At 39.8% G+C, this 25,254-nt stretch overlaps 1 protein-coding gene and 1 long non-coding RNA gene across 3 annotated transcripts in view; one reads left to right on the plus strand and one right to left on the minus strand.

Moving 5' to 3' along the window:
• Positions 1–25,254, minus strand: part of MYZAP (myocardial zonula adherens protein) — a 130,651-nt gene that overhangs the window by 30,430 nt on the left and 74,967 nt on the right. Inside the window, exons 12-13 of one of the 2 annotated variants that reach the window (XM_022579596.3) lie at positions 18,336–18,436; positions 375–1,316 (exon numbers count right to left, since the gene is read on the minus strand). In XM_022579596.3, coding sequence (XP_022435304.1) covers positions 1,220–1,316; positions 18,336–18,436 — 198 coding nt within the window. In that variant the 3' untranslated portion in view covers positions 375–1,219. Of the gene's footprint in view, positions 1–374; positions 1,317–18,335; positions 18,437–25,254 lie in introns of those variants that run through there. The other variant, XM_089907164.1, reaches the window with a different exon arrangement.
• LOC111177658 (uncharacterized) overlaps positions 1–25,254 on the plus strand; it is an 88,527-nt gene that overhangs the window by 23,450 nt on the left and 39,823 nt on the right. The window contains exon 2 of the long non-coding RNA XR_016392090.1: positions 7,451–7,526. This is a non-coding gene — a long non-coding RNA (uncharacterized LOC111177658). The remainder of the gene's footprint in view (positions 1–7,450; positions 7,527–25,254) is intronic.

The raw sequence follows: 25,254 nt of genomic DNA on the forward strand, positions 1-25,254 counted from the left end.
CTCAACTGAGTTGCTTTGCTTTCTTTCTTTGGCTTTTTTTTTAAGCGGGGGAGTAAGGGGTAGAGAGTTTGGGCACAAGGGAGCATGATTTTTTTTTTTTTTAAGTAAAAATGATTTTTTTAATTTTATAAACATGAATGCATCTTAGTGTTTCTAGAAGGTAGGTTAACTAGATAAATTTCAGTGTTTAAAGACACACACACACACACACACACACACACACACACACACACACCCCTTCTCTTACGGTTTATAAATGATTCTAAGGACTGTACTGATTGAAAGATTATGGTGCCCTGACCTGGACAGTCCAAAACCCGATTCTGTTCTCTACCCCTTCTACACAGTCATGGATGACACAATGATAGCATCAGTAGAACAAAATATATGGCATTTATTAAACATGTGACATAGGTTATAATATCAAAGTAGAGCATGCTTGAACAAATCACTCATTCCTTTAACAAAAACACCAACTGATATCAGAAACATTAAGTGATTAAATTTCCACAACATATAAAATTCTCTTTCAGTTAAAGTGAGAAAGAAAGAAAAAATAAATCACAGGTTGAATAAATACAGTGATTTCAGCTGGCCCCTGAAAGGCATAAGGCACAAAGTAAACCAAGGGGTTAGCACGTCAGAATGAAGCGTGTTTGCCCACACGAGGACCGGCTGCAGCCGAGGCTCCCACACCCCTGCACAGGTCCTCGACACCTGCCCCTTCCTTCCCAGGGTCACATTTCCCCATGTGCCTGCACTCCTGTGGACAGGCTTCCCTGTAGCAGAGAAACACCGCCTCTAATACTTCTACGGGTAAATAAAACCTTCATGCTGTAACAAATGATCCTGGCAATAAGTAACATGAAATTTCAAGATAATGCCTTATTTCCTCCCAGCCGAATTCTAGTAAAACAGAAAATAGTGAGGGATTTCTCCTGACAGGACTCAGTGTCCGCATGGAAAGCTAATGACGGCCCAGTACAGCAGGGTACATACACTGGTTGGGTGTTTGAAATATGACCTTGAAACCTCTCTCTCCTGCCTTCCCCCTCCCCCTCCACTTTCCTTCATGTTTAAGAAGTGGATCAGAACCTCAGCAGTTTCCACTGCAGCTTAAACAGTGTATAGGACGAAGCAACAGTCACCCTTTCCAGACTTCAGGCCGCAGGGTTCCAGGGCCTTTGTCCATCAGTGAAAAGTGCACGTCTCCAAGTGCTTAAGTCAGAGTTTTCTTCATGGTTAACTCCAGGACTCGTGTGTATGGGGTATAATTCCTGGAAGCCACTGCGATCTCACGAGTCCTGCCTGTTTGGCTGAGAAATGAGAAAATGCAGTCAGGAATATGAAACAAAACTTACCGTATGCTTCACGTGGTAAGATAACTCTAGGAAATCCTTTTCAACACTTAAAAATAGACTGCAGTAATGTAGTTGAATATTTCATTTAAATATTATGAGGGAGGGAGAGAAAACCATAATTCAAAAAGAGTCATGTACCACAATGTTGATTGCAGCTCTATTTACAATAGCCAGGACATGGAAGCAACCTAAGTGTCCACTGACAGATGAATGGATAAAGAAGATGTGGCACATATATACAATGGAATATTACTCAGCCATAAAAAGAAACAAAATTGAGTTATTTGTAGTGAGGTGGATAGACCCAGAGTCTGTCATACAGAGTGAAGTAAGTCAGAAAAACAAATACCATATGCTAACATATATATATAGAATCAAAAAAAAAAAAAGATGCTGAAGAACCTAGAGGCAGGACAGGAATAAAAACGCAGATGTAGAGAATGGACTTGAGGACACAGGGAGGGGGAAAGGTAAGCTGGGACGAAGTTAGAGAGTGGCGTGGACATATATACACTACCAAATGTAAAATAGATAGCTAGTGGGAAGCAGCTGCATAGCACAGGGAGATCAGCTCGGTGCTTTGTGACCACCTAGAGGGGTGGGATAAGGAGGGTGGGAGGGAGACGCAAGAGGGAGGCGATATGGGGATATATGTATATGTATAGCTGATGCACTTTGTTATAAAGCAGAAACTAACACACCATTGTAAAGCAATTATACTCCAATAAAAAAAAAAGTACATTAGTGGTTGCCAGGGCCTAGGAGAAGGAGGGGATGGAGTTTGACTGCTAAGGGGTACAGGGTTTCTTTCTGGGGTGAGGGAAATTTTCTAAAATTAGGTAAGTGATGCTGGTTGCACAACTTTGTAAATATACTAAAAACTATTGAATTGCACATTTTAAAAGGATGAATTCTATGCTATGTGGATTACATCTCAGTAAAACTCATTTAAAAAAGAAAAATGAGGGACCATTATTTTTAGCAATTTCTTTAAAAAGTTTTATTGGAGCGTAGTTGATTTGCAATGTTGTGTTAGTTTCAGGTGTACAGCAGAGTGATTCAGTTATACACATACTCATTCTTTTTCAGATTCTTTTCTCATATAGGTTATCACAGAATATTGAGTACAGTTCTCTGGGCTATACAGTAGGTCCTTGTTGGTTATTTATCTTATATATAGTAGTGCATGTATGTTAATCCCAAGCTCCTGATTTATCCCTCCTGCCCACATTTCTTCTTTGATAACCATAAGTTTTCAATACCTGTAAGTCTGTTTCTGTTTTGTAAATAAGTTCATCTGTATCATTTTCAAAAACTAGATTCCACATGAGTCATACCATATGATATTGTCTTTCTCAGTCTGACTTACTTCACTTAGTGTGATAATCTCTAGGTTCGTCCATGTTGCTGCAAATGGCATTATTTTGTTCTTTTTCATGGCTGAGTAATATTCCATTGTATATATGTACCACATCTTCTTTATCCATTCCTCTGTCAATGGACATTTAGGTTGCTTCCATGTCTAGGCTGTTGTAAATAGTGCTGTAATGAACATTGGGGTGCATGAATATTTTCTAATTGTGGCTTTCTCCAGATATATGCCAAGGAGTGGGATTGCTGGATCATATGGTAGTTCTATTTTTAGTTTTTTAAGGAACCTCCATACTGTTCTCCATAGTGGTTGTACCAATTTACATTCCCACCAACAGTGTAGGAGGGTTCCCTTTTCTCCACACCCTCTCCAGCACTTAACTGTTTGTAGACTTTTTGATGATGGCCATTCTGACCGGTGGTAGGTGATACCTTACTGTAGTTTTGATTTGCATATCTCTGATAATTAGTGATGTTGAGCATCTTTTCATGTGCTTTTTGGCCATCTGTATGTCTCCTTTGGAGAAATGTCTATTTAGGTCTTCTGCCCATTTTTGGATTGGGTTGTTTGGTTTTTGTTGTTGTTGTTTTTTCACATAGAGCTGCATGAGCTGTTTGTATATTTTGGAAATTAATCCCTGTCAGCCACTTTGTTTGCAAATATTTTCTCCCATTTTGTGGGTTGTCTTTTCGTTTCATTTATGGTTTCCTTTGCTGTGCAGAAGCTTTTAAGTTTAATTCGGTCTCATTTGTTTATTTTTATTTTCTTTTTTATTTTTTTATTGAAGTATAGTTGATTTACAATATGATGCCAATCTCTGCTGTTCAGCAAAAGTGACTCAGTTATACACATACAGGCATTCTTTTTTTATATTCTCTTCCGTTATGGTTTATCATAGGAGATTGGATATAGTTCCCTGTGTTATATACATTAGGACCTTGTTTATCCATCCTATCTATAATAGTTTACATCTGTTAATCCCAAACTCCCAGTCCTTCCCTCCCCCAATGCCCTCCCCCTTGGCAACCACAAGTCTGTTCTCTATGTCTGTGAGCCTGTTTCTGTTTTGTAGATAGGTTCATTTGTGCCATATTTTAGATTCCACATATCAGTGATATTATATGGTATTTGTTTTTCCCTTTCTGACTTACTTAGTATGATAATCTCTAGTTGCATCCGTGTTGCTGCAAATGGCATTATTTCATTCTTTTTTATGGCTGAGTAGTACTCCATTGTATATATGTACCACATCTTCTTTATCCATTCATCTGTTGGTGGACATTAGGTTGTTTCCATGTTTTAGCTGTTGTGAACAGTGCTGCTGTGAACATAGGGGCGCATGTATCTTTCTGAATTATAGTTTTGTTTGGGTACATTCCCAGGAGTGGGACTGCTAGATCACACGGTAATTCTATTTTTAGTTTTCTGAGGAATCTCCGTACTGTTTTTCCATAGTGGCTGTACCAACTTATGTTCCCACCAGCAGTGTAGGAGGGTTCCCTTTTCTCCACATCCTCTCCAGCATTTATTTGTAGACTTTTTAATGATTGCCATTCTGACTGATGTGAGTTGGTACCTCATTGTAGTTTTGATTTGCATTTCTCTAATAATTAGTGATGTTGAGCATCTTTTCATGTGTCTACTGGCCATCCGTATGTCTTCTTTGGAGAAATGTCTATTAAGGTCTTTGGCCCATTTTTCGATTGGGTTGTTTGTGTTTTTGTTGTTGAGTTGTATAAGCAGTTTGTATATTTTGGAGACTAAGCCCTTGTCTATTGCATCATTTGCAAATATTTTCTCCCATTCTGTAGGTTGTCTTTTCATTTTTATATGGGTTCCTTTTCTGTGCAAAAGCTTCTAAGTTTGATATGGTCCCGTTTGTTTATTTTTATTTCTATTGCCTTGGGAGACTGACCTAGGAAAACATTGGTATGATTTATGTCAGAGAATAAATTCTAGAAGTTTTAGAAGTGTTATGGTGTCAAGTTCTAGAAATTTTATGGTGTCATGTTTTATGTTTAAGTCTTTAAGCCATTTTGAGTTTATTTCTTTGCATGGTGTGAGGGTGTGTTCTAACTTCACGGACTTACATGCAGCTGTCCAACTTTCCCAGCACCACATGTTAAAGAGACTTATTACTATTTTATATTCTTATCTCCTTGGTTGAAGATTAACTGCCTGTAGGTGTCTAGGTTTATCTCTGGGCTCTCTATTCTGGTCCATTGATCCGTATGTCTGTTTTTGTACCAATACCACACTGTTTTGATTACTGTGGCTCTGTAGTATTGTTTGAACTCTGGGAGAGGTATGCCTCCTTTTGTTTTTTCCCTCAGGATTGCTTTGGCAATTCTGGGTCTTTTATGGTTCCATATAAAGTTTTGATTGTTCTAGTTCTGTGAAAAATGTCATGGGTATTTTGATAGGGATCGCATTAAATCTGTAGATTGCTTTGGGTAGTATTGCCATTTTAACAATATTAATTCTTCCAATCCAAGAGTATGGGGTATCTTTCCATTTCTTTGGATCCTTTTTAATTTATTAATGTTTTGTAGTTGATAGCACGTAAGTCTTTCACCTCCTTGGTCAGGTTTACTCTGAAGTATTTTTTTTGGTGGTATTTTTTTTTACATTCCCTTTCTGATATTTCATTGTTAGTGTAAAGAAATGCAACTGATTTTTGGATGTTAATCTTGTATTTTGCTACTTTACTTAATTCATTTATTAGATCTAGTGATTTTTGTGTAGAGTCCTTAGGGTTTTATATATATAGTATCATGTCATCTGCAAACTGACAATTTCACCTCTTCCAATTTGGCTTTTTTTTTTTTTTTCTTGTCTGATTGCTGTGGCTAGGACTTCCAATACTATGTTGAATAGAAGTGGTGAGAGTGGGCATCCTTGTCTTCTTCCTGAATTTAGTAGGAAGGCTTTTAGCTTTTCACTGTTGAGTATTATATTGGCTGTGGGTTTGTCATAAATGGCTTTTATTATATTGAGATATATGTTCCCTAGGAGGTGGATCCAAAAAGTTACTGCTGTGATTTATGTTCAAAGAGTGTTGCCTATGTTTTCCTCTAAGAGTTTTATAGTGTCCGGCCTTACATTTAGGTCTTTGATCCATTTTGAGTTTATGTTTGTGTATGGTGTTAAAGAATGATCTAATTTCATTCCTTCACATGTAGCTGTCCAGTTCTCCCAGCACCACTTATTGAATCCACTGTATATTCTTGCCTCCTTTGTCATAGGTTGACCGTATGTGCATGGGTTTATTTCTGGGCTTTCTGTCCTGTTCCATTGATCTATATTTCTGTTTTTGCACCAGTACCATACTGTTTTGATTACTGTAGCTTTGTAGTATAGTCCGAAGTCAAGGAGCCTGATTCCTCCAGCTCCATTTTTCTTTCTCAGGATTGCTTTGGCTATTTGGAGTCTTTTGTATTTCCATACAAATTTTAAAATATTTTGATCTAACTCTGTGGAAAATGCCATTGGAAATTTGATAGGGATTGCATTGAATCTGTAGGTTGCCTTGGGTAGTATAGTCATTTTGATAATATCGATTCTTCCAATCCAAGAACATGGTATCTCTTTCTATGTGTTTGTGTCATCTTCTATTTCTTTCATCAGCATCTTACAGTTTTAAGAGTACAGGTCTTTGGTCTCCTCAGGCAGGTTTATTTCATTTTTTTTTTTCTTTTTTGATACTATGGTAAATGAGATTGTTTCCTTAACACATTTTTGACTGGAGGTATATTATGGCCACAGGTGTTAGTTTCTACAAAAATCCGGGCTTCCCTGGTGGCACAGTGGTTGAGAGTCCGCCTGCCGATGCAGGGGACACGGGTTCGTGCCCCGGTCTGGGAAGATCCCACATGCTGCAGAGCGACTAGGCCCATGAGCCATGGCCGCTGAGCCTGCGCATCCGGAGCCTGTGCTCTGCAACGGGAGAGGCCACAACAGTGAGAGGCCCACGTACTGCAAAAAAAACAAACAAACAAACAAAAAAAATCCCCTGGTCAATAATGTGTTAATTTCTCTTTCCGATCTTTTGTTGTTAGTGTATAGGAATGCAAGAGATTTCTGTGTATTAATTTTGTATCCTGCAACTTTACCAAATTCATTGATGATTTCTAGTATTTTTCTGGTGGCATCTTTACAATTTTCTATATATAGTATCATGTCATCTGCAGACAGTGACAGTTTTACTTCTTTTCCAATTTGGATTCCTTTTATTTCTTTTTCTTCTCTGACTGCCATGGCTAGGACTTCCAAAACCATACTGAATAAAAGTGGCAAGAGTGGACATCCTTGCTTTGTTCCTGATCTCAGAGGGAACTTTGCACCACTGAGAATGATGTTAGCCCTGGGTTTGTCAATATATGGCCTTTATTATGTTGAGGTAGGTTCCCTCTATGCCCAGTTTCTGGAAAGTTTTTATCGTAAATGGGTGTTGAATTTTGTCAAAAGCTTTTTCTGCCTCTATTGAAATGATCATATGGTTTTTATTCTTCATTTTGTTCATGTGTATCACACTGATTGATTTCTGGATATTGAGGAATCCTTGCATCACTGGGATAAACCCCACTTGATCATGGTGTATGATCCTTTTAATGTGTTGTTGGATTCGGCTTACTAGTATTTTTGTTGATTTTTGCATTTATGTTCATCAGTGATAATTGGCCTATAATTTTCTTTTTTTGTCTGGTTTTGGTTTCAGGGTGATGGTGGCCTCATAGAATGATGAGCTTGGCAGTGTTCCTTCCTCTACAGTTTTTTGGAAGAGTTTCAGAAGGGTAGGTGTTAGCTCTTCTCTAAATATTTGATAGAATTCACCTGTGAAGCCATAATTTCAGTACTTGTGACTGGTCTGTGTTTTCTGTTTCTTCTTGGTTCAGTTTTGGAACGTTGTATGTTTCTAAGAACTTGTCCATTTTTTCTAGGGTGTCCATTTTATTGGCATATAGCTATCTGTAGTAGTCTCTTATGATCCTTTGTATCCTTTCCATGGTGTCTTCTTTTTCATTTCTACTTTTTTACTTGATGACTCTGGCTAAAGGTTTATCAATTTTATCTTTTCAAAGAACCAGCGTTTATCAATTTTATCTTTTCAAAGAACCAGCTTTTAGTTTCATTGATCTTTTCTATTGTTTTCTTCATCTCTATTTATTTCTGCTCTGATCTTTATGATTTCTTTCCTTCTACTAACTTTGGGTTTTCTTCTTTCTGTAGTTGCTTTAGGTGAAAGGTTAGGTTGTTTGAGATTTTTCTTATTTCCTAAGTTAAGAAGATTGTGTTTCTATAAACTTCCCTCTTAGAACTCCTTTTGCTGCATCCCATAGGTTTTGGATAGTCGTGTTTTCATTGTAATTTGTCTGTAGGTATTTTTTATTTCTTCAGTGATCCATTGGTTGTTTAGTAACATATTGTTTAGCCTTCATGTGTTTGTGTTTTTTACCTTTTTTTCCCTGTATTCACTTCTAATCTCATAGCGTTGTGGTCAGAAAAGATGCTTGATATGATTTCAGTTTTCTTAAATTTACTGAGGCTCGCTTTGTGGCCCAGCATGTGATCAGTCCCAGAGAATGTTCCATGTGCACTTAAGAAAGTATATTCTGCTGCTTTTGGATGGATGTCCTATAAATATCAATTAAGTCTATCTAGTCTGTTGTGTCATTTAAAGCTTGTGTTTCCTTATTGATTTTCTGTCTGGATGATCTGTCCACTGATGAACGTTGGGTGTTAAAGTCCCCTACTATTAGTGTGGTACTGTTGATTTCTCCTTTTATGGCTGTATTTCCCTTCTATATTGAGATTCTTGCCTTATATATTGAGGTGCTCCTGTGTTGGGTACATATATATTTACAATTATGTCTTCCTCTTGGATTGGTCCCTTGATCATTATGGCCTGCCCCTGGAGCTCCTGTAGGTAGTGTCCTGTTGCCTGGGAGTGCTGACAGGGAAAGAAGCTCTTATGGTGGTCCCACCCTCTCCCCATGTGTCCCCCAATAATGGCACTTTGCCTCTGGCAGGCCCAGGCTTCTTCCGAATACACCCTCAGTTGCCACAGTCCAGCCTCTTCAGGCTGTTTCTACACAGCCGACCCTGGTCCTCTCCCTGGGTCTGACCTCTAGAGCCTGAGCTATAGCACCCAGCCCCTGCCCACACTGACCGACAAGTGTCTCAGGCTGGGGAGCACAGGGTGGCAGTGCCAACCTTCTGTGCAGGTTACTCTCTCTTTTGCCTCCCACAAACTGGTTACTGTGCTCTCCTCCTAGGCTCTGAAGCTCCCCCCCCATCCAGGCTGGTCCCCCTGCTGTGAGGAACAGGTGTGGGAACCTTTCCTTCTTCACAGCTGCCTTCCTGGATGCAGGCCCCATCCCAATGCTTTCTTTTCCTTTTTCCTTTTGTCCTACCTGGTTACGTGGAGGTTTTCTTGCCCTTTCAGAAGTCTGAGGTCTTCTTTCATTATTTAGTAGATGTTTGTGACTCGTTCCACTTGTAGATGTATTTATAGTGTTTTTGTGGGAGAAGGTGAGTTTCCTCCACCATCTTGATCCCCCTACCTGGAGCCAGCCATTATTTTTAGCAACTTTTAAAGGTTATACTAGGTATCCATGATTCAGAAAAATAAAAAAAAAAATGCATTCAAGGAACTCACAATTAGGCAGGAAAGATATGTATTTAAATAGTTGCAATGTGCTAGGTAATACATAAAGGCATAAAAAGCTACACTGGATACTCTGCATTTGCCTGTTCAGATCCATCCCCCTTTCTCCACCCCACCCTATGCCCTGGGAAGCTTACCTGAAGGTCAGCATCAGTGGGCTCCCTCAGCCTTTACCTTCCGGTTGGTTTGGACCAATTGGGAGATCAAGGGATGAGAGAATGGAGGCCAGGGAGGCCAGGACATCTGTTCCCTCTGATCAGTCTGCAGCTTGGTAGTTGGCTACATTCCTCTAGCAAAGGCCATGCTCCAGCTCACCCCTTCATCTCTTCTACCAGCTTTCTCTCCCCACCTCTTCAGGCCCAGGCTGGAAATAGCTCCAGAGTGAGCCAGTGTCCATTTTTTATTTCCCTAAAAGCAGCCCTCAAATTTTTACACAGTCCCTTCATTTAAGTCTCTTCTGTTTCCCTTTCTGCCAGGACCCTGAGCAATACAAGAGTGAACATATTATGGGCAAAGTGATAGCAGAACAAGTTAGCTTCACTGGGAGGAAATTGGTCCAGGGAAGGTGACTCCTGAAGGATGCCTAGGCATTCCTCAGGTGGGTGAGGAAGAGATGGGAATTCCAGGCAGATGGACAGTACGGGCAAAGGCAAAGAAGGGTGAACACAGAGGCCATGGTGTGGAAAGGAGATACGCTTGGCAGGACTGGAGCAAAGAGTTCATGATGAAGTGGCAGAAGATGAGGTCGGGGTGGGGAAGCAGGGCCCTGTGTGCCCTGCTAAGGGGTTCAGAAGGGGACAGCGAGCCACTAAAGGTTTTTAAGGAGGGGCAGGATATGCTCCTATTTTTATTCTAGCAAGATCCCTTGGCACCGCTGAGGGTTGGTTGATTGCAGAGGCGTTAGTCTGGAGGCAGGAGGTTAATTAGGAGAGTTTTGCTATTTAGGAGGTGAGAGAGACCATGGGAACTCAAACTCTGAAAGTAGCACTGTAGGTGAAGAAGCACGGAAAGGTTAAGATGATATTTGGGAGGCAGAATTAATGGGATTTGGTGACTAAGATGCAGAAAATATCCCATTTCTTTTTCTGCCTAGACACATAACTACCTTTCCTAGCCTCCCTTACAGTTTGGTAGGCCACATGACTATAATGGGCAGAAATGATTTACACTACTTGCAGGTTTAGCTCATATCCATTTTGCAGTCACAGATGTTTTCCTAAAAGGACAATCAGAGCATATTACTGTTCTCTTTTAACAAATTTATTTATTATTTTTGGCTGCGTTGGTCTTCGTTGCTACATGCAGGCCTTCTCTAGCTGTGGTGAGCAGGGGCTACTCTTCGTTGCGGTGCGTGGGCTTCTCATTGCGGTGGCTTCTCTTGTGGAGCATGGGCTCTAGGCACGTGGGCTTCAGTAGTTGTGGCGCACAGGTTTAGCTGCTCCGTGGCATGTGGGATCTTCCCGGACCAGGGCTCGAACCCGTGTCCCCTGCATTGGCAGGCAGATTCTTAACCACTGTGCCACCAGGGAAGTCCATATTACTGTTCTTAAAAGTCTCCCCCTTGCTTCCTGGATGGAGTCTAAACTCCTCTGCAGGGTGTAAAGGCCTCCACCTTCTACTGTTATATCTCCTGCCTGGCCTTGCTAAGAAACACAGCTCTCATTTACACACTGCTTCACAGCTCTGCCATCCTCAGCTGTCCCCTCTGCCTTGAATGCTTCCCTCATCAAGTTGATCTGATGAATTCCTGCCTATATTCCAAGATTAAAACCAAACATCACCTCCTCTGTGACCATCTCCCCAATTCCCTGCAGCAGTGATAGAAACCATCATTCCTTTCTCTGTGTGCTCTGTTTCCTTGAGCAGCACTTCTCAATTTTATGCTTACACAAGTTCACTTTTGCTAAACTTTCCCATCAGTAATACCTCCCATTACCCTGAAGTGATTTTCAACTATGGTTGGGAGACAACTTCTTAATAGGGTGTATTAGAAGCTTGGGGGGAATGTTAAACTTCACATGTCTCTCCCCAAGAGATTCAATATTTCTTCCATGCTTTCCTCCCCTTGAAAATGACTGTCACAGAGGCTTGTGACACACTACTGGAAGCATCTCATTGCACCCACTGGTCTATATACATTCTCTGCTAGTTATAATTTCATGAAGCGTGAAAACCATATCTTGCTTATCTTGATGACCTCAGCAGCTCACTCAGGCCAGGCACAGAACTATCACTACACGGATGAAATAGGGAACCAGAGGACGACGGATTTCAAGGAGTCAGTGTCACCTTCACCTGGCACAGAGAGGAATCTGCAAGATTTGGCAATTCAGGGCTCTTCAGGTAATTTAGTGGAGTGCCAGGGGCAGGAGCCAGATGGCAATTTGTGCCAACTCCTGTGCAAATGCCACAGAACAGAAATAGTCTCTGGTGACACTATCCTAAAAGCCCATAAAATTCAGAAATATTGATAAAGGTGAAACCTCTGGTTTCAAAAACAGGCTCTCATATCCTCCCTTTCAAAAAGAAGTGAGGTATTTTATTTAGTTGAGTACTAGGAAACAACGGGATTTTAAGAACACAAATAATTTCAACCCCAGAATGAAAATTCAGCCATTTTCTAGCCACATTAAGGCTATTGTTAACCTTCTATTAATCCATAAAGGGGCAGTTCCCTTGGGGGAAGCAATAGCAGAGGCAGCAAATAAAGCTTTGACAGAAAGCTACTTTGTGTTTTGGGTTTTACAACAGAAATATGAAAACGTAGGCATTTTAAAGCACTTACTATGCACTGGGCACTTAAGACAACAAGGAATATTTTTCATTAAATTGTACCTATTAAGACATAATTTATGAGTTCGCTGGAAACTGAGTTTCACTAAGGGGCGAGAGAAAGAAGTTTTTTTTTTTTTTGGTGTTCAATATTTTGTTTTCCACTTTTCTCTTTAAATGAAGGCTAGCTGACCTAAAATTGCTCTCAATGGCTTTGATTAATATATATTGAACTTTTCAAATCAAACTCAAGTTTCTCTTTTAAATAGGTGTTTAAAAGCCCCTGAAATCATGGTTGAGTGCCTTCGCACCTCTTCCCTCTCTCCTTGCTTTCGAGAAATCTATGCAACACAAAGATGAGCTGAAGGAGGGGGAGAATTTGAGAAGAAACTGGAGGCAGGGATGGGACTGAGTAGCTTAGAACACTGGTCTCCAGGGGGCTGGTGCAGAGGGAGTGGAGAGGTGTGAAGCAAGTCACGAAGGAAAAAGCCAGCCCTGTACGAGTGAGTGATTCCAGGACAAAGCAATTCATGGCTCAAAGGTGACTGCAGAATACTGAGCTTAGGCAACAGGAGCAGTGGTGGCGGCATCAACAGAAATATGCAAACGTGGTCACTTTATGCATGGGCAATTTATGCCTGTATCTTAATCATCTCAGCAGGTTTAAGGAGGAATTACTGTCAAAATCTATCTTCCCATTCTTGGTAAGGAAATAAATTCAAAGGGGTTAGAGATTTGTCCAAAGCTATAGATATAGCAAGAGGCAGATCCAGGACCCAGACCCAGGTCTAATTTCCAAGCCACCGCTCTTAACCACAACTAGACGATCTGACTTTGATGGGATAAAACGATGTATTCAGCTATGGATAAGGTGGGTATGAAGATCAAGTTGGGCCCAGCAGGCGGCCAGGAATGGGGACTTGTATGCAAGAGAGAGGTCTGAACTACCTGACAGCACAGCCACAGGGAAGAAAGAGGTAACTCCATGAGACCGGGTGCCATCTTTGCAGGAACGAGTGTCGCCAAGATAGAACTCTTAGGAGCACCCAAGAAGATGGAGGACAGGCCAGGGAAGTAGGGAAGGAACCAGGAGAGGAGAGTCCCACAGGAAGCAGATATTCTTCTGCTTAGGAAGAACCATCAAATGCTACAGAGAGATGGCTCCATTCAACAAATATTGATTGAGGGCCTGCCTGGTGTGAGGCCCTGCTCTTAAGTCAGTCCCAGGAAGACTGCAGTTAGTGACATGGATGTAAATCCCTGCCCTCATGGAGCTTACCTTCTAGTGAGGAGAGAGAGAATAAACACTAAGAAGCAAAACGTAAGCAAGAATTGCCTCTTTAAAGTCCTTTCTCACTTGGTGTGGACCTGTCATTCATTCTGCCAGTGAATGTTTATTGAGCATAAGGAAAATGCTAGAGTAGGGGATGGGAGCCTAGGGTTCTTGTCCACAGGAGTGCACAGTGCTGGCAGGGACAGGGAAAGTGGTTAGGGAAGGGGACAGAGTAATACAAGGGGCTTAATGGCTCTATAAGAAAAGGCTGATTTCAGATTTTTTCAGGAGCACATAAAAATAGAGCAGCTCTAATTGTAAGTCAAATGCTATTAGCAGTAGCATAGCATGTAAGACTTGCAGGTATATGGAGAAATGGGTCGTAGGTGCCATACTGCTTTACAGCCGTACTGGGCTTTGTGCCCAGTGCCTGGAACACACTGGGATGCCTCTGATGTCACAGCTGACAGAGACCTCATCAATCACTGGGGCTTCCAGAGTGTCCAGAGGGTTCCAAACCACTAATAGTTTAATTAAAGAGCTTGATACATACTGAAGTACTATCCACTTGATTAAGCTATCAATCCATTTAATGAAATCACTTTAACAGCCACCAAAATAAATAAGTTAATGTCATAGCACACTCAAATTTACTTATATTTGATACAGTGTCTGGAACAGGATAGAAAGCCTAGAAATAAACCCACACACCTATGGTCAACTAAGGAGAAAAAGACACTCTCTTCAGTAAGTGGTGCTAGGAAAACTGGACAGCTGCATGTAAAAGAATGAAATTAGAACATTCTCTAACACCATACACAAAAATAAACCCAAAATGGATCAAAGACCTAAATGTAAGGCTGGACACTATAAAACTCTTAGAGGAAAACACAGGCAGAACACTCTTTGACATAAATCATAAATCACAGCAATATCTTTTTGGATCTACCTCCTAGAGTAATGAAAATTTTAAAAAATAAACAAATGAGACCAAATTAAACTTAAAAGCTTCTGCACAGCAAAGGAAACCATGAACAAAATGAAAAGACAAACCACAGAATGGGAGAAAATATTTGCAAACAAAGCAACCGACAAGGGATTAATCTCCAAAATACACAAACGGCTCATGCAACTCTATGTCAAAAAAAACCAACCCAATCAAAAAACAAGACCTAAATAGACATTCCTCCAAAGAAGACATACAGATGGCCAAAAAGCACATGAAAAGATCACTCATGTGATCACTAATTGTCAGAGAAATGCAAATCAAAACTGCAGTGACATTTCACACCAGTCAGAATGGCCATCATCAAAGTGTGTGAACAATGAATGCTGAAGAGAGTGTGGAGGAAAGGAAATCCTCCTACACGGTGTTGGTGGGAATGTAAATTCGTACAACCACTATGGAAAACAGTATGGACGTTCCTTACAAAACTAAAAATAGGACTACCATATGACCCAGCAATCCCACTCCTGGGCATATATCTGGAGAAAACCATAATTCAAAAAGATACGTGCACCCCAGTGTTCATTGCAGCACTATTTACAACAGCCAAGACATGGAAGCAACCTAAATGTTCATCAACGGACGAATGGATAAAGAAGGTGTGGTGCATATATACAATGGAATATTACTCAGCCATAAAAAAGAATGAACCTATGCCATTTGCAGCAACATGGATGGACCTAGAGATTTTCATACTAAGTGAAGTCAGACAAAGACAAATATATAATATCACTCATGTGGAATCTAATTTTAAAAAAATGATACAGATGAACTTATTTACAAAACAGAAACAGACTTACAGATATTGAAAACTTATGGTTACCAAAAGGGAAATGTGGGCAGAAGGGATAAATCAGGATCTTGGGATGAACATACACACACTACTATATGTAAGACAGACAACCAACAAGGACCTGCTGTAGAGCACGGGTACTCTACTCAATATTATGTGATAACCTGTATGAGAAGAGAATCTGAAAAGGAATGAATATATGTATATATAACTGAATCACCTTGCTGTACACCTGAAATTAACACATTGTAAACTATACTCCAATAAAACTTTTAAAAAATACTTGATCCAGTGTCTTACATGTAAAATCAGAGTTTTGATTTGGATAATAGGGATACTAGCTATTAAGTTCCTAACTTTGGTCCAGCTACCATGCTAAATGCTTTATATACATGTTTTCATTTAATCCTCTTCACAACCCTATAAGATTTGATATTGTCATCTTCATTCCCATTTTAAGGATGAAATCACAGAGGTTTAAGAGAGACTGAGTAACTTGCCCAGCAGCTGACTGGGCAGGGAACCCACAGCCTGAGCCTTCCCAACTGGACTGCACTGCCAAGTTCTCTGCAGGAGAACAGGGGAGTAAGAACAAAACTCATCTGCATAACTGAGGCTTAATTCATTACTTTTCTGGAGCCTGTTTTTAAAATATTCTGGAAAACACCATGGAATCTTCTTATTAGATGCAAGTCTGAAGTCCAAGTGAGGACCAGGAATTGTATTAGAACAGACGTGACACAATTTAGCAGCTCTCTACTGAGTATTTTAAAACTACAGATGTACCATACCAGGACTCCAAAGGTATGGTTCAAATCCTGGCTGTGTGGCTTCTAGTGAATCCCTTTATCTCTCTGGGCCTCAATTTTGGTGTCTATAAAACAGGGAGATTAAACTAGGTCAGGGGGTTCTAATTTGATTTTGACCACAGAGCTCTTTTATTCAAGCAAAATCTTACTTGGAATCTAACATATAAAACACACTAAAAGCTGAGTTTGTCAGATTGTTTTTTTTTGAGGGGGGAAGGTCCCCACAGGCCAGCTCCTTGCTCACCTCCTCAGCCCTGGAGGCCCCTCCTGGAGCCCTAGCACAGAGCACGCAGTTCCAAAAAGCACAGGTGGAAAACCACTGCCCTGAATCACCTCTCAAGATGCTGTGCGCCTCGCCACCCAGACGTGCACAGCGTCTGTCACATAGTAGGCACTTCATAAATATTTGTGAGGAAACGAATGAAATATTACTTTGCCTTTTCGGAAATGTGGATACGTAGTTTTCATTTCCTCTGCTGATTGACCCAGGTAGTTAAAGTGCTAAGATGGATCCTGGGGGAAACCAAATGTTACATTTATGGAAAAGCTGCTTTTAGATACTGAAGTGGCTTCCAAGTTCAGCGTGGCCATAAGTTAAGGGTCTGTCAGCACTTCCATTATGAAAACCACTTTGTGGTTTCATAACTTAGCCGTAAAAGTTTGCTTCAGGCTATCCCTCGGCATACAAATTGAAAACCTTGCTTTAAGCCAAAATGTGGGAATTAGAAAACAAACAATTTATTGGTTTCAGACGTAGTTTTGTACCCGTCTTAACCAAATAAGATTTATTATGTGGGCAATTAGAGGGAACTAAACCACTTGGTTCTTGAAGAATAAAAAAGGAGGAAAATAGCCAAACTATTTATATTTTAAAAGTTGTGCCTGGACATGATCAATCATTCTTTTGGGTCCTATTTTTATCAATTATTTTGTCCCCTGCATTGATGAGACCTGGAGTCTATTTACACATTCTTTTTCCTTTTTTTAAATAAACATTTTCTGTTAATGACATCAGAATGATAAAATAGCCTTGTTTTTACCAAAAAGCAAGCAACATAAATGAGAATAATGTCAAAAAAAAAAAGCTTAATCCTGCTTTTGGTAAATACTTTGAGAATGGCAAGTGGCTCATTTTAATGAACAAAAAAGACATCAGTAATGAATAAAATAGGGAAGGAGATGAGACATTATTCCTCAATGTTAGAGCTGGTTAGAGCTGAGAAGTCACCTAGTCAACTGACTTAACAGATTGGGAAACAGAGGCCTCAGCAAAGAGAGACCAGCCTGAACACATCCTGCGACTACTAACCTCAAGGATGAGAACCAGGTCTTCTACAGCCCAGTCTGGCGATCAGCTCATCCCTGTTTCCCACCCATGTAACCATTCAAGGCCTGGAGCCTACATTTTTCTGACCTACTAATGTCTAACATGACACACACACAAATGCCCCTAGTCACATAAAAATACACCTTCCCACGCACAGTGTATGAGGCACTTTGTGACTTTGGTTACCTCAATCACAAGCTATGTACCATCAGTGTCCTTGTTATAAACTTGTTTTCTGTCCTCTGGGCCAAGCACAGTTTTGAGCACCTAGAGACAGTGGGTTGGTTACTGGGTCTCGCTGATCTGACTATGGAGAGACCCAGGTTCTGGGCTTGTGAGCAGCTTAATAATACATGGCTCAGTCCTCTAGCTCAGAAATGCAACTGAACAAACCAGGTTATAATTACTGTTTATCTGCTCATGACTGAAGCGGATCATGTATTTCTGAATCTGGTCCAATGCTTGACAACACTCTGTTACAGTACTGGGGAACAGACAGATTTTGTTCAAGGTTTAGAGCCTCCCTCCTCTGTTACTAAAGCACACCATTGAAAATGTCTGCCTGCATGTCTGACTTCTCCTGCAGACTGCACTCTGGGGCAGGAACCCAATCTCATTCCTCTCTCTATCATCACTGTCTGGCACAGGGAAGGTACTCAACAGATATTTGTTGAATGAACAAATGAATGAATAAATGAAGGACCAGATGCATGCATTCGCTGATAGGGCCCATCTCTCTCTGAAGTGGCTTCCCCAGGTCTCTCCTTCTCCACCCCTTGTGCCCTGCACAATCTCCCCACTCTGCAGAAGCCAGTCAGACCCTCAGCAGCCACGATTTTTCTTTGCAGAAGTACTTTTGAGAGAAAGAATGAAATTCTGGGAATAACAGCCCAGGAAAGTATTTTCTTAAGTCAAAGGGGAATTTGAGTTGGAAAACCAGGAAATTCTTAAATACCTGGGTGGAAGATCACAGCCCACTCCAACCTCTCTGGTTTCCACTTCAGTCTTGGGCTGGGTTTCTATTAAATAGTCCAACCTGCTTTGTAGTTCATTATTCTAGAGATGAGGAAAAAAGTACTTTCAGTAAAGCAATTACGTTCCCCCACAAATACGTATGATACAATTTATATGTATTATCTGGATTTCCCCCTAGACACAGACATCTATCACAATGTATTTATTAAGCGCCTCTTACACGGTAGGAATTGAAGAAATACATTGATTGAATCCTTACAGATAGAGTGCATAGACATACATATGTATCCAATTTTACCTAAATGGAAACAAACAAAATATCCTACTCTATACCATTATTTGCTGCTTTCCCCCACTCAACAATTTGTTGTGACTCTTTCCATGTTTATTAGTTTTCTTTTTATGTCAACAAATTATTTTAATGGGTTCACAGCATTCCATTGTATGGATCTACATTATTTATTTAACTAGTCTCTTATTGATGGCATTTAGATGTTTATCACTTTTTCTGCAATTATAAATAAGGTACAGCTCATGTTTTAATACTCCCTCATTAAATATAAAATGAGTAAGTCTATTAATTTACTGGGAAATACCTCTGTAACTTAATAATTAGTATTTCATAGGTGTGGAAAATTCAGAATCTCAAACATATAAAGTAGAACAAGTTCCTTGGGATTAAAATTAGCATTCTAAATAGTTTCTTTTCAGGCCAGAGCCAAACATTACATAGGTTGATGATTAGATGCTCAGGAATTGGAAATTTGCCCCGTGGGGAAATGAAGGACAAGGGAGCAAGAGTGTTGAGGGTTTTGAAATGAAAATAGATGAAGTGTTGGACTTCCCTCATGGCACAGTGGTTAAGAATCTGCCTGCCAATGCAGGCGACACGGGTTCGAGCACTGGTCCGGGAAGGTCCCACATGCCACGGAGCAGCTAAGCCCGTGCACCACAACTAGTGAGCCTGCGCTCTAGAGCCCGCATGTCACAACTGCTGAAGCCCATGCGCCTAGAGCCCATGCTCCACAACAAGAGAAGCCACCGCAATGAGAAGCTCGCACACCGAGTGCGGCCCCCACTCGCCGCAACTAGAGAAAAGCCCGCATGCAGCAACAAAGAGCCAATGCAACCAAAAATAAGTTAATTAATTAAATTAAAAAAAATAGATGAAGTGCTGGTGCTTAAAATCCAAAGGCCAAAAAGACACATTTAAAAAAATTCAGAGATTTTTGGATTTTTTTTTAAGTTATTCTATATATTTTCTGTAATACTAGACTAAATTTTCATGAGGCAGTGACCGTAACTATCTTTCTGGCTGTATTATCAGAGCATGCGTGGTATGTAGGAGACGCAAGATAAATATTTATTGAATAAATGTATATATGCTTTTAAAATGAGCACTTTATTTGCATAACTAGAAACAAATTAAGCATTTGTCTTTTCTTTTTAAGTTGGAGCTGAAGCTAAGGCACTGTATTCCAAGACACTAGACAACACATGAAAGTTGAAAAGTTCTTTGGAAACAGAAGCTCATTTGTTTTGAAAGAGCTCCTGCTCTGAATGTCTGATACCAAGTTGCAAAGCAGCAGCTCTGGTACAAACTCATGTTCTGCAGGATGTAAAGGTCTAGGAATCCCTTCCGATAAATGGGAAACGGTATAAAGGAAGAGAATGCATTCCAGGTTCCCTAGCAGCTGACAAGCCATGACAGATCTGTGGGCTCTGCATCTGTCACCTGGTGCTCAGTATGGGAGAATGGTGCTGGCTAACTGCCAGGGGTTCCTCACCATTTACACACACACACACAGACACACACACACAGCTTCACCGAAAATATTTGAAGTCTTCCATTCATATGGAAAGAAAAAGGCAGAAGAGGCCTGCCTATTAACAAGCTTCAGCAATCCTACTGTTTTATCCTTTCTTAATGTAGACTTTAATCATGAGGATTTCTTACAATGCTGGGCTGAGTTCCTATAGTTAGGGGGCATAAAAGACAAAGTTAGCAAGCGTGCCCCAACTGGTATACAGTGAATAGTGTACTGGTAGCCCCAATTCCTTTGTTCTATTCCAGAGGGACTCTATGTGTATGCATCAGCTATCCACTGAAGCACGGATACAAAAACCTATACGCTTAAAAATGCAATACTATCAGTTAAAAACAATAAAACCCTGAGTACGTATCAGGTAGTATGTAAAATCAGGTAGGGGGAGGATGTTGGCAGTTAAAGAAATAGGTCGTGATTTGCAGCCTTTGAGGAGCTCAGTCTTTTGCAGACAGAGACACCTAAGCAGAAAATCACAGAACAAAGTCACAAGTCCCATGCCAGAGGGACCTAGAGAATATTATGGGGGTGATTCAGAGGGGATGCCTAACTCAAAATGGGGAAAAGGACTGAATTGTCTGTGAAGATTTCCTGGAATTACGCAAGGGGAAGAGAGTAAGGGAAACAAAAGGGATAAGTAATCCAGAATTATGGAAACATACCAGATTGAGAACAGGCACCTGACTGCAGTACACAGGAGGGCAGGAGTTGGTTATAAAGGACTATGTATGCCATTACCAAGACTCCACACCCAATCCTATAAGACCAAGGTCAAGATTTTATTTCAAACACTTGGGCTCTGAGTGGAAATTATACTGGAAGGAAATAAAACTATAGGCAAGGAAGATCAATCAAGGAGGTCATTACAATTTTCCAGGTAGAGTGAGAGCTGCACTTCAAGTATATAGGAGTAAGTGCTTAATGAATAGATCCTCCTTCAAAGAACAGCTATCAACCTTGGACAAAAGATAACTGCTGAGGTCTTTAAAGACTCAACAAGGATGGGCAAGTTTTAGAGGGGAGGTAAAGCTTGGAGCAAATGACAAGCACTGAATGGGTTCTTTGTGATTCATTTTTTTTTGTTTGCAGCTTTGCCCAAGGGCAGTACAGTCATGGTGCTGGCAGCACAGACACAGTAAAAATTCAACAGAAAAATCATCTTTCTGGTAGAAGAAAACCAGTAGGAGTCTACGGGATAGAAGAATAACCAGGGTTACCAAGAGTAAGGGGGAAGCCAAAAAGGAAGGGTCAGAGAAGACTGAAATTCTGAATTCTGTATATAAACTCAGTTCGAGTCTCTGGGAGACCCCTGAACCACGTATGTGTGGGGCAAAGTAAAAGAAGTATGCAGCCAAGGCTTAAAGAACTGAACTGAGATCTAAGCCATCACCCACTACATTATGGCAGGGTGCAATTGAGTCTAACCAGATTCTTTACCTTTTAAAACAATCACAAGCCTATTTTCCTTTATATCACTGATGAAGGAGTAAAAAAAAAAAAAAAAAAACCAGAAAGAAATAGAAAATATAAATAGAAAACAAATGGTAACTTTAGAACAGAAAAATACAATGCTTGAAATTTAAAAATCACTAGATTGCCTTAAAAAAAGAATGGATATGACAAAGGAAGGAGTCAGTAGTAAACTTGAGGACACAGAGACACATTAATAGAAATCAATCAAAATAAGATAAAGAAAATGTTGAAAATAATAAATGGAACTTCATAGAACTGTGGGACAATTTCTAAAAGCCTAACATAGAGATACTGGAATCACAGAAGGAAAGAAGGGAGAAACTTGAGAAAAAAATATTCAAAGAAATAATGGCTAGGAAAAAAGAAAAAAAGAAAAGCACTTACTGGTTTTCCAGATACTTTTTGGGGGGGCGGGGGGGAGAAAAGAAATAATGCCTGAAATTTTCCCATATTTGGTGAAAGACATAAGTATACAAATTCAAGAATCTCAGCAAACCCAGACAGAATAAATTCAAAGAGAAGCATACCTTGGCAAATCAGAGTCAAACTACTGAAAAACACAAAGAAAAACCTTGAAAGCCATCCTGTTACATATAGGGGAACGATAATTTAAATTACCAAAAGTTGCTCATCAAAAACTACAAAAGCCAAAAGGGAGTGAGTACTAAAAGAAAGAAACTGTCAAACTAGAACTCTATATATTTTAGTAATGAAGGTGAACTAGAGGCCTTACTTTAAAATAAGAAAAACTAAGTGGATTTGTCCCCAGCTGGCCTGCTCTATACAAAATGCTAAATAAAAGTTCTTCGGGCTGAAGAGAGATGATACTGGAAAGAAACTCAGATTTTCAGAAACGAGTAAAGAACATCAGAAATAAATACTATATGAGTAAACATAAAAGATGATTATTTTCTCTTAATTTCTCTAAAATACCTATGACTGTTAAAAACTATAACAATGTACTGTGGGTTTATAGTATATATAAGATACAATACATGAGATAACTCTAACAGCAGGGGAAGGGGTACATGGACCTTATCATTGCAAGACTTCTACATTTTTCATGAAATGGTACAATATTACCTCTAAGTGAACTGTGAACACATAATGAAGTATATTGTAGTACCTCCTAGAGCAACCACTAAAATATTAAAGACACAGAAAATGCCAATAGATAAATTAAAATAGAATTCTAAAAAATACTGGAATAATCCAGAAGAATGCAAGAGAGGGGAACAAGACAAAACAAACCAGAGGGACTAAATAGAAAACAAATAATAGGGACTTCCCTTGTGGCACAGTGGTTAAGAATCCACCTGCCAATGCAGGGGACACGGGTTCGAGCCCTGGTCCAGGAAGATCCCACATGCCGCAGAGCAACTAAGCCCGTGCACCACAACTACTGAGCCTGCGCTCTAGAGCCTGCGAGCCACAACTACTGAAGCTTGTGTGCCTAGAGCCCGTGCTCCGCAACAAGAGAAGCCATCGCACAGCAACAAAGACCCAACGCAGCCAAAAATAAAATAATAAAATGAAATAAAATAAAAAGTAATCAAATAATAATAAAATGGCAGACCTAAATAAATTGAGCCATATCAATAATAATTGTCAATGGACAGTATACTTCAGTATAAGACAGAATATCAGAATATATTAAAAAAACCAACATCTAACTATATATTGTCGATAGGAGATGTATTGAATATTAACCTTAAATAGAGAGACACAGATCAGTTAAAAATAAGTGGATGGAAAAAGATATACCATACAAACAGTAAACATAAGAGGGCAGAAAGGGTAATATTAATACCAGATGAAATAGACTTCAAGACAAAGAGTATGAACAAAGGTAGCGACCACCATTTCATAATAATGAGATCAATTCATCTCCAAAACACAACAATCAAAAATTACGTACCTAATAACAAAGCTTCAGAATATATGAAGTAAAAAAATAACAAAATTAAACAAAGAAAGAGACAGTCTAAAGCCATAGCAAGGGATTTTAACACCCCTCAGCAATAGAACAATTATACAAAAACCAGTAAAATCATAAATAATTTAAACAATATTATCAATGACCTAAATCTTATTGGTATTTATAGAACACACAAAAAGAGCAGAAGACTTTTTTCTCTTTTTTTTTTTTTAACAATATTCAACCAAGAGAAACCATATGCTGAGCCATAAAACAATTCTCAATAAATTTAACAGAATGAAAACCATACAAAGTATGTTCTAGGACCACGACAAATTAGAAATCAAAACCAAGATACCTAAAAACACCTCAAATATTTGGAAGTTAAACAACACACTTCTAAATAATCCGTAAGTCAAAGATGAATCTCAAAGGAAATTAGAAAACATTTTGATATGCTGAATACAGCATATCAAAACTTGTAGGTTGCAGCTGAAGCAGAGCTCAGAGGGACAGTTAGAGCTTTAAAGGCTTATATTTAAAAGGAAAGGACTAAAATCAGTGACCTAAGGTCTACCTCAAGAAGCTCGAAAAAGAAGAGCAAAGTAACACCAAAATAATTACAAGGCAGGGAATATAAATATCAGAACAAAACTCAATAAAACAGAAAACAGCTAATAGAGAATATCAACAAAGCCAAAAGCTATTTTAATTTTTTTTAAAACAACAAATTGATAACACTCTAGCTAGACTGATCAAAGAAGGGGGAAAGGGGACAAATGATCAATATCAGAAATTAAGGAGACATTAAAAGGAAACAGTTGGATAGCTATGGTGAAAAAAAGAATATCAATCCTTACTTCACACAAAACACAAAAATTAACTCCAAATGGATCTTAGATCTAAATTGAAAAGAAAACGAAAAAGCAGGTCATGAAATGGGAGAAAATATTCACAGTACATATATCTGACAAAGAACTGGTATCCAGAATACATAAAGAACTCTTAGCAACTCAGTAAATAAGAAAAGTAAAAACTCAGTAAAATAATGGGCCAAAGATTTGAACAGACACTTCAAAAAAGGATATATACAAATGGCCAGTAAGCATTTAAAACACGCTCAGCATCGCTAGTGACCATGGAAATGCAAATAAAAACCACAATGAGATACCACCACACACCCTCTAGAATGGCTACATTAAAAAGACCGACAGGACTTCCCTGGTGGCACAGTGGTTGAGAGTCCGCCTGCCGATGCAGGGGACACAGGTTCGTGCCCCGGTCCGGGAAGATCCCACATGCCGCGGAGCGGCTGGGCCCGTGAGCCATGGCCGCTGAGCCTGCGCGTCCGGAGCCTGTGCTCCGCAACGGGAGAGACCACAACAGTGAGAGGCCCGCGTACGGCCAAAAAAAAAGACAGTACTAAGTCAGGATGAGGATGTGGAGAAACGAACATTCCAACTGCTGGTGGGAAGGTAAAATATACGACTCCTTTGATAAACTGACAGTTTCTTAAAAAGTTAAACCTGTATCTACCATACATCCCAGCCATTCCATTACTAGGAATTTACCCAACAGGAATAAACCATATGTCCACACAATGACTTGTAATGTTCACAGCAGCTTTATTCACAATAGCCCCAAACTGGAAACAACCCAAATGTATATCAACAGGAGAATGG

Source organism: Delphinapterus leucas, chromosome 2 (genome assembly GCF_059928025.1).
Source record: "Delphinapterus leucas isolate spDelLeu-1000000601 "Yukka" chromosome 2, BTC_Dleu_Yukka2, whole genome shotgun sequence".
Classification (NCBI taxonomy): domain Eukaryota; kingdom Metazoa; phylum Chordata; class Mammalia; order Artiodactyla; family Monodontidae; genus Delphinapterus; species Delphinapterus leucas.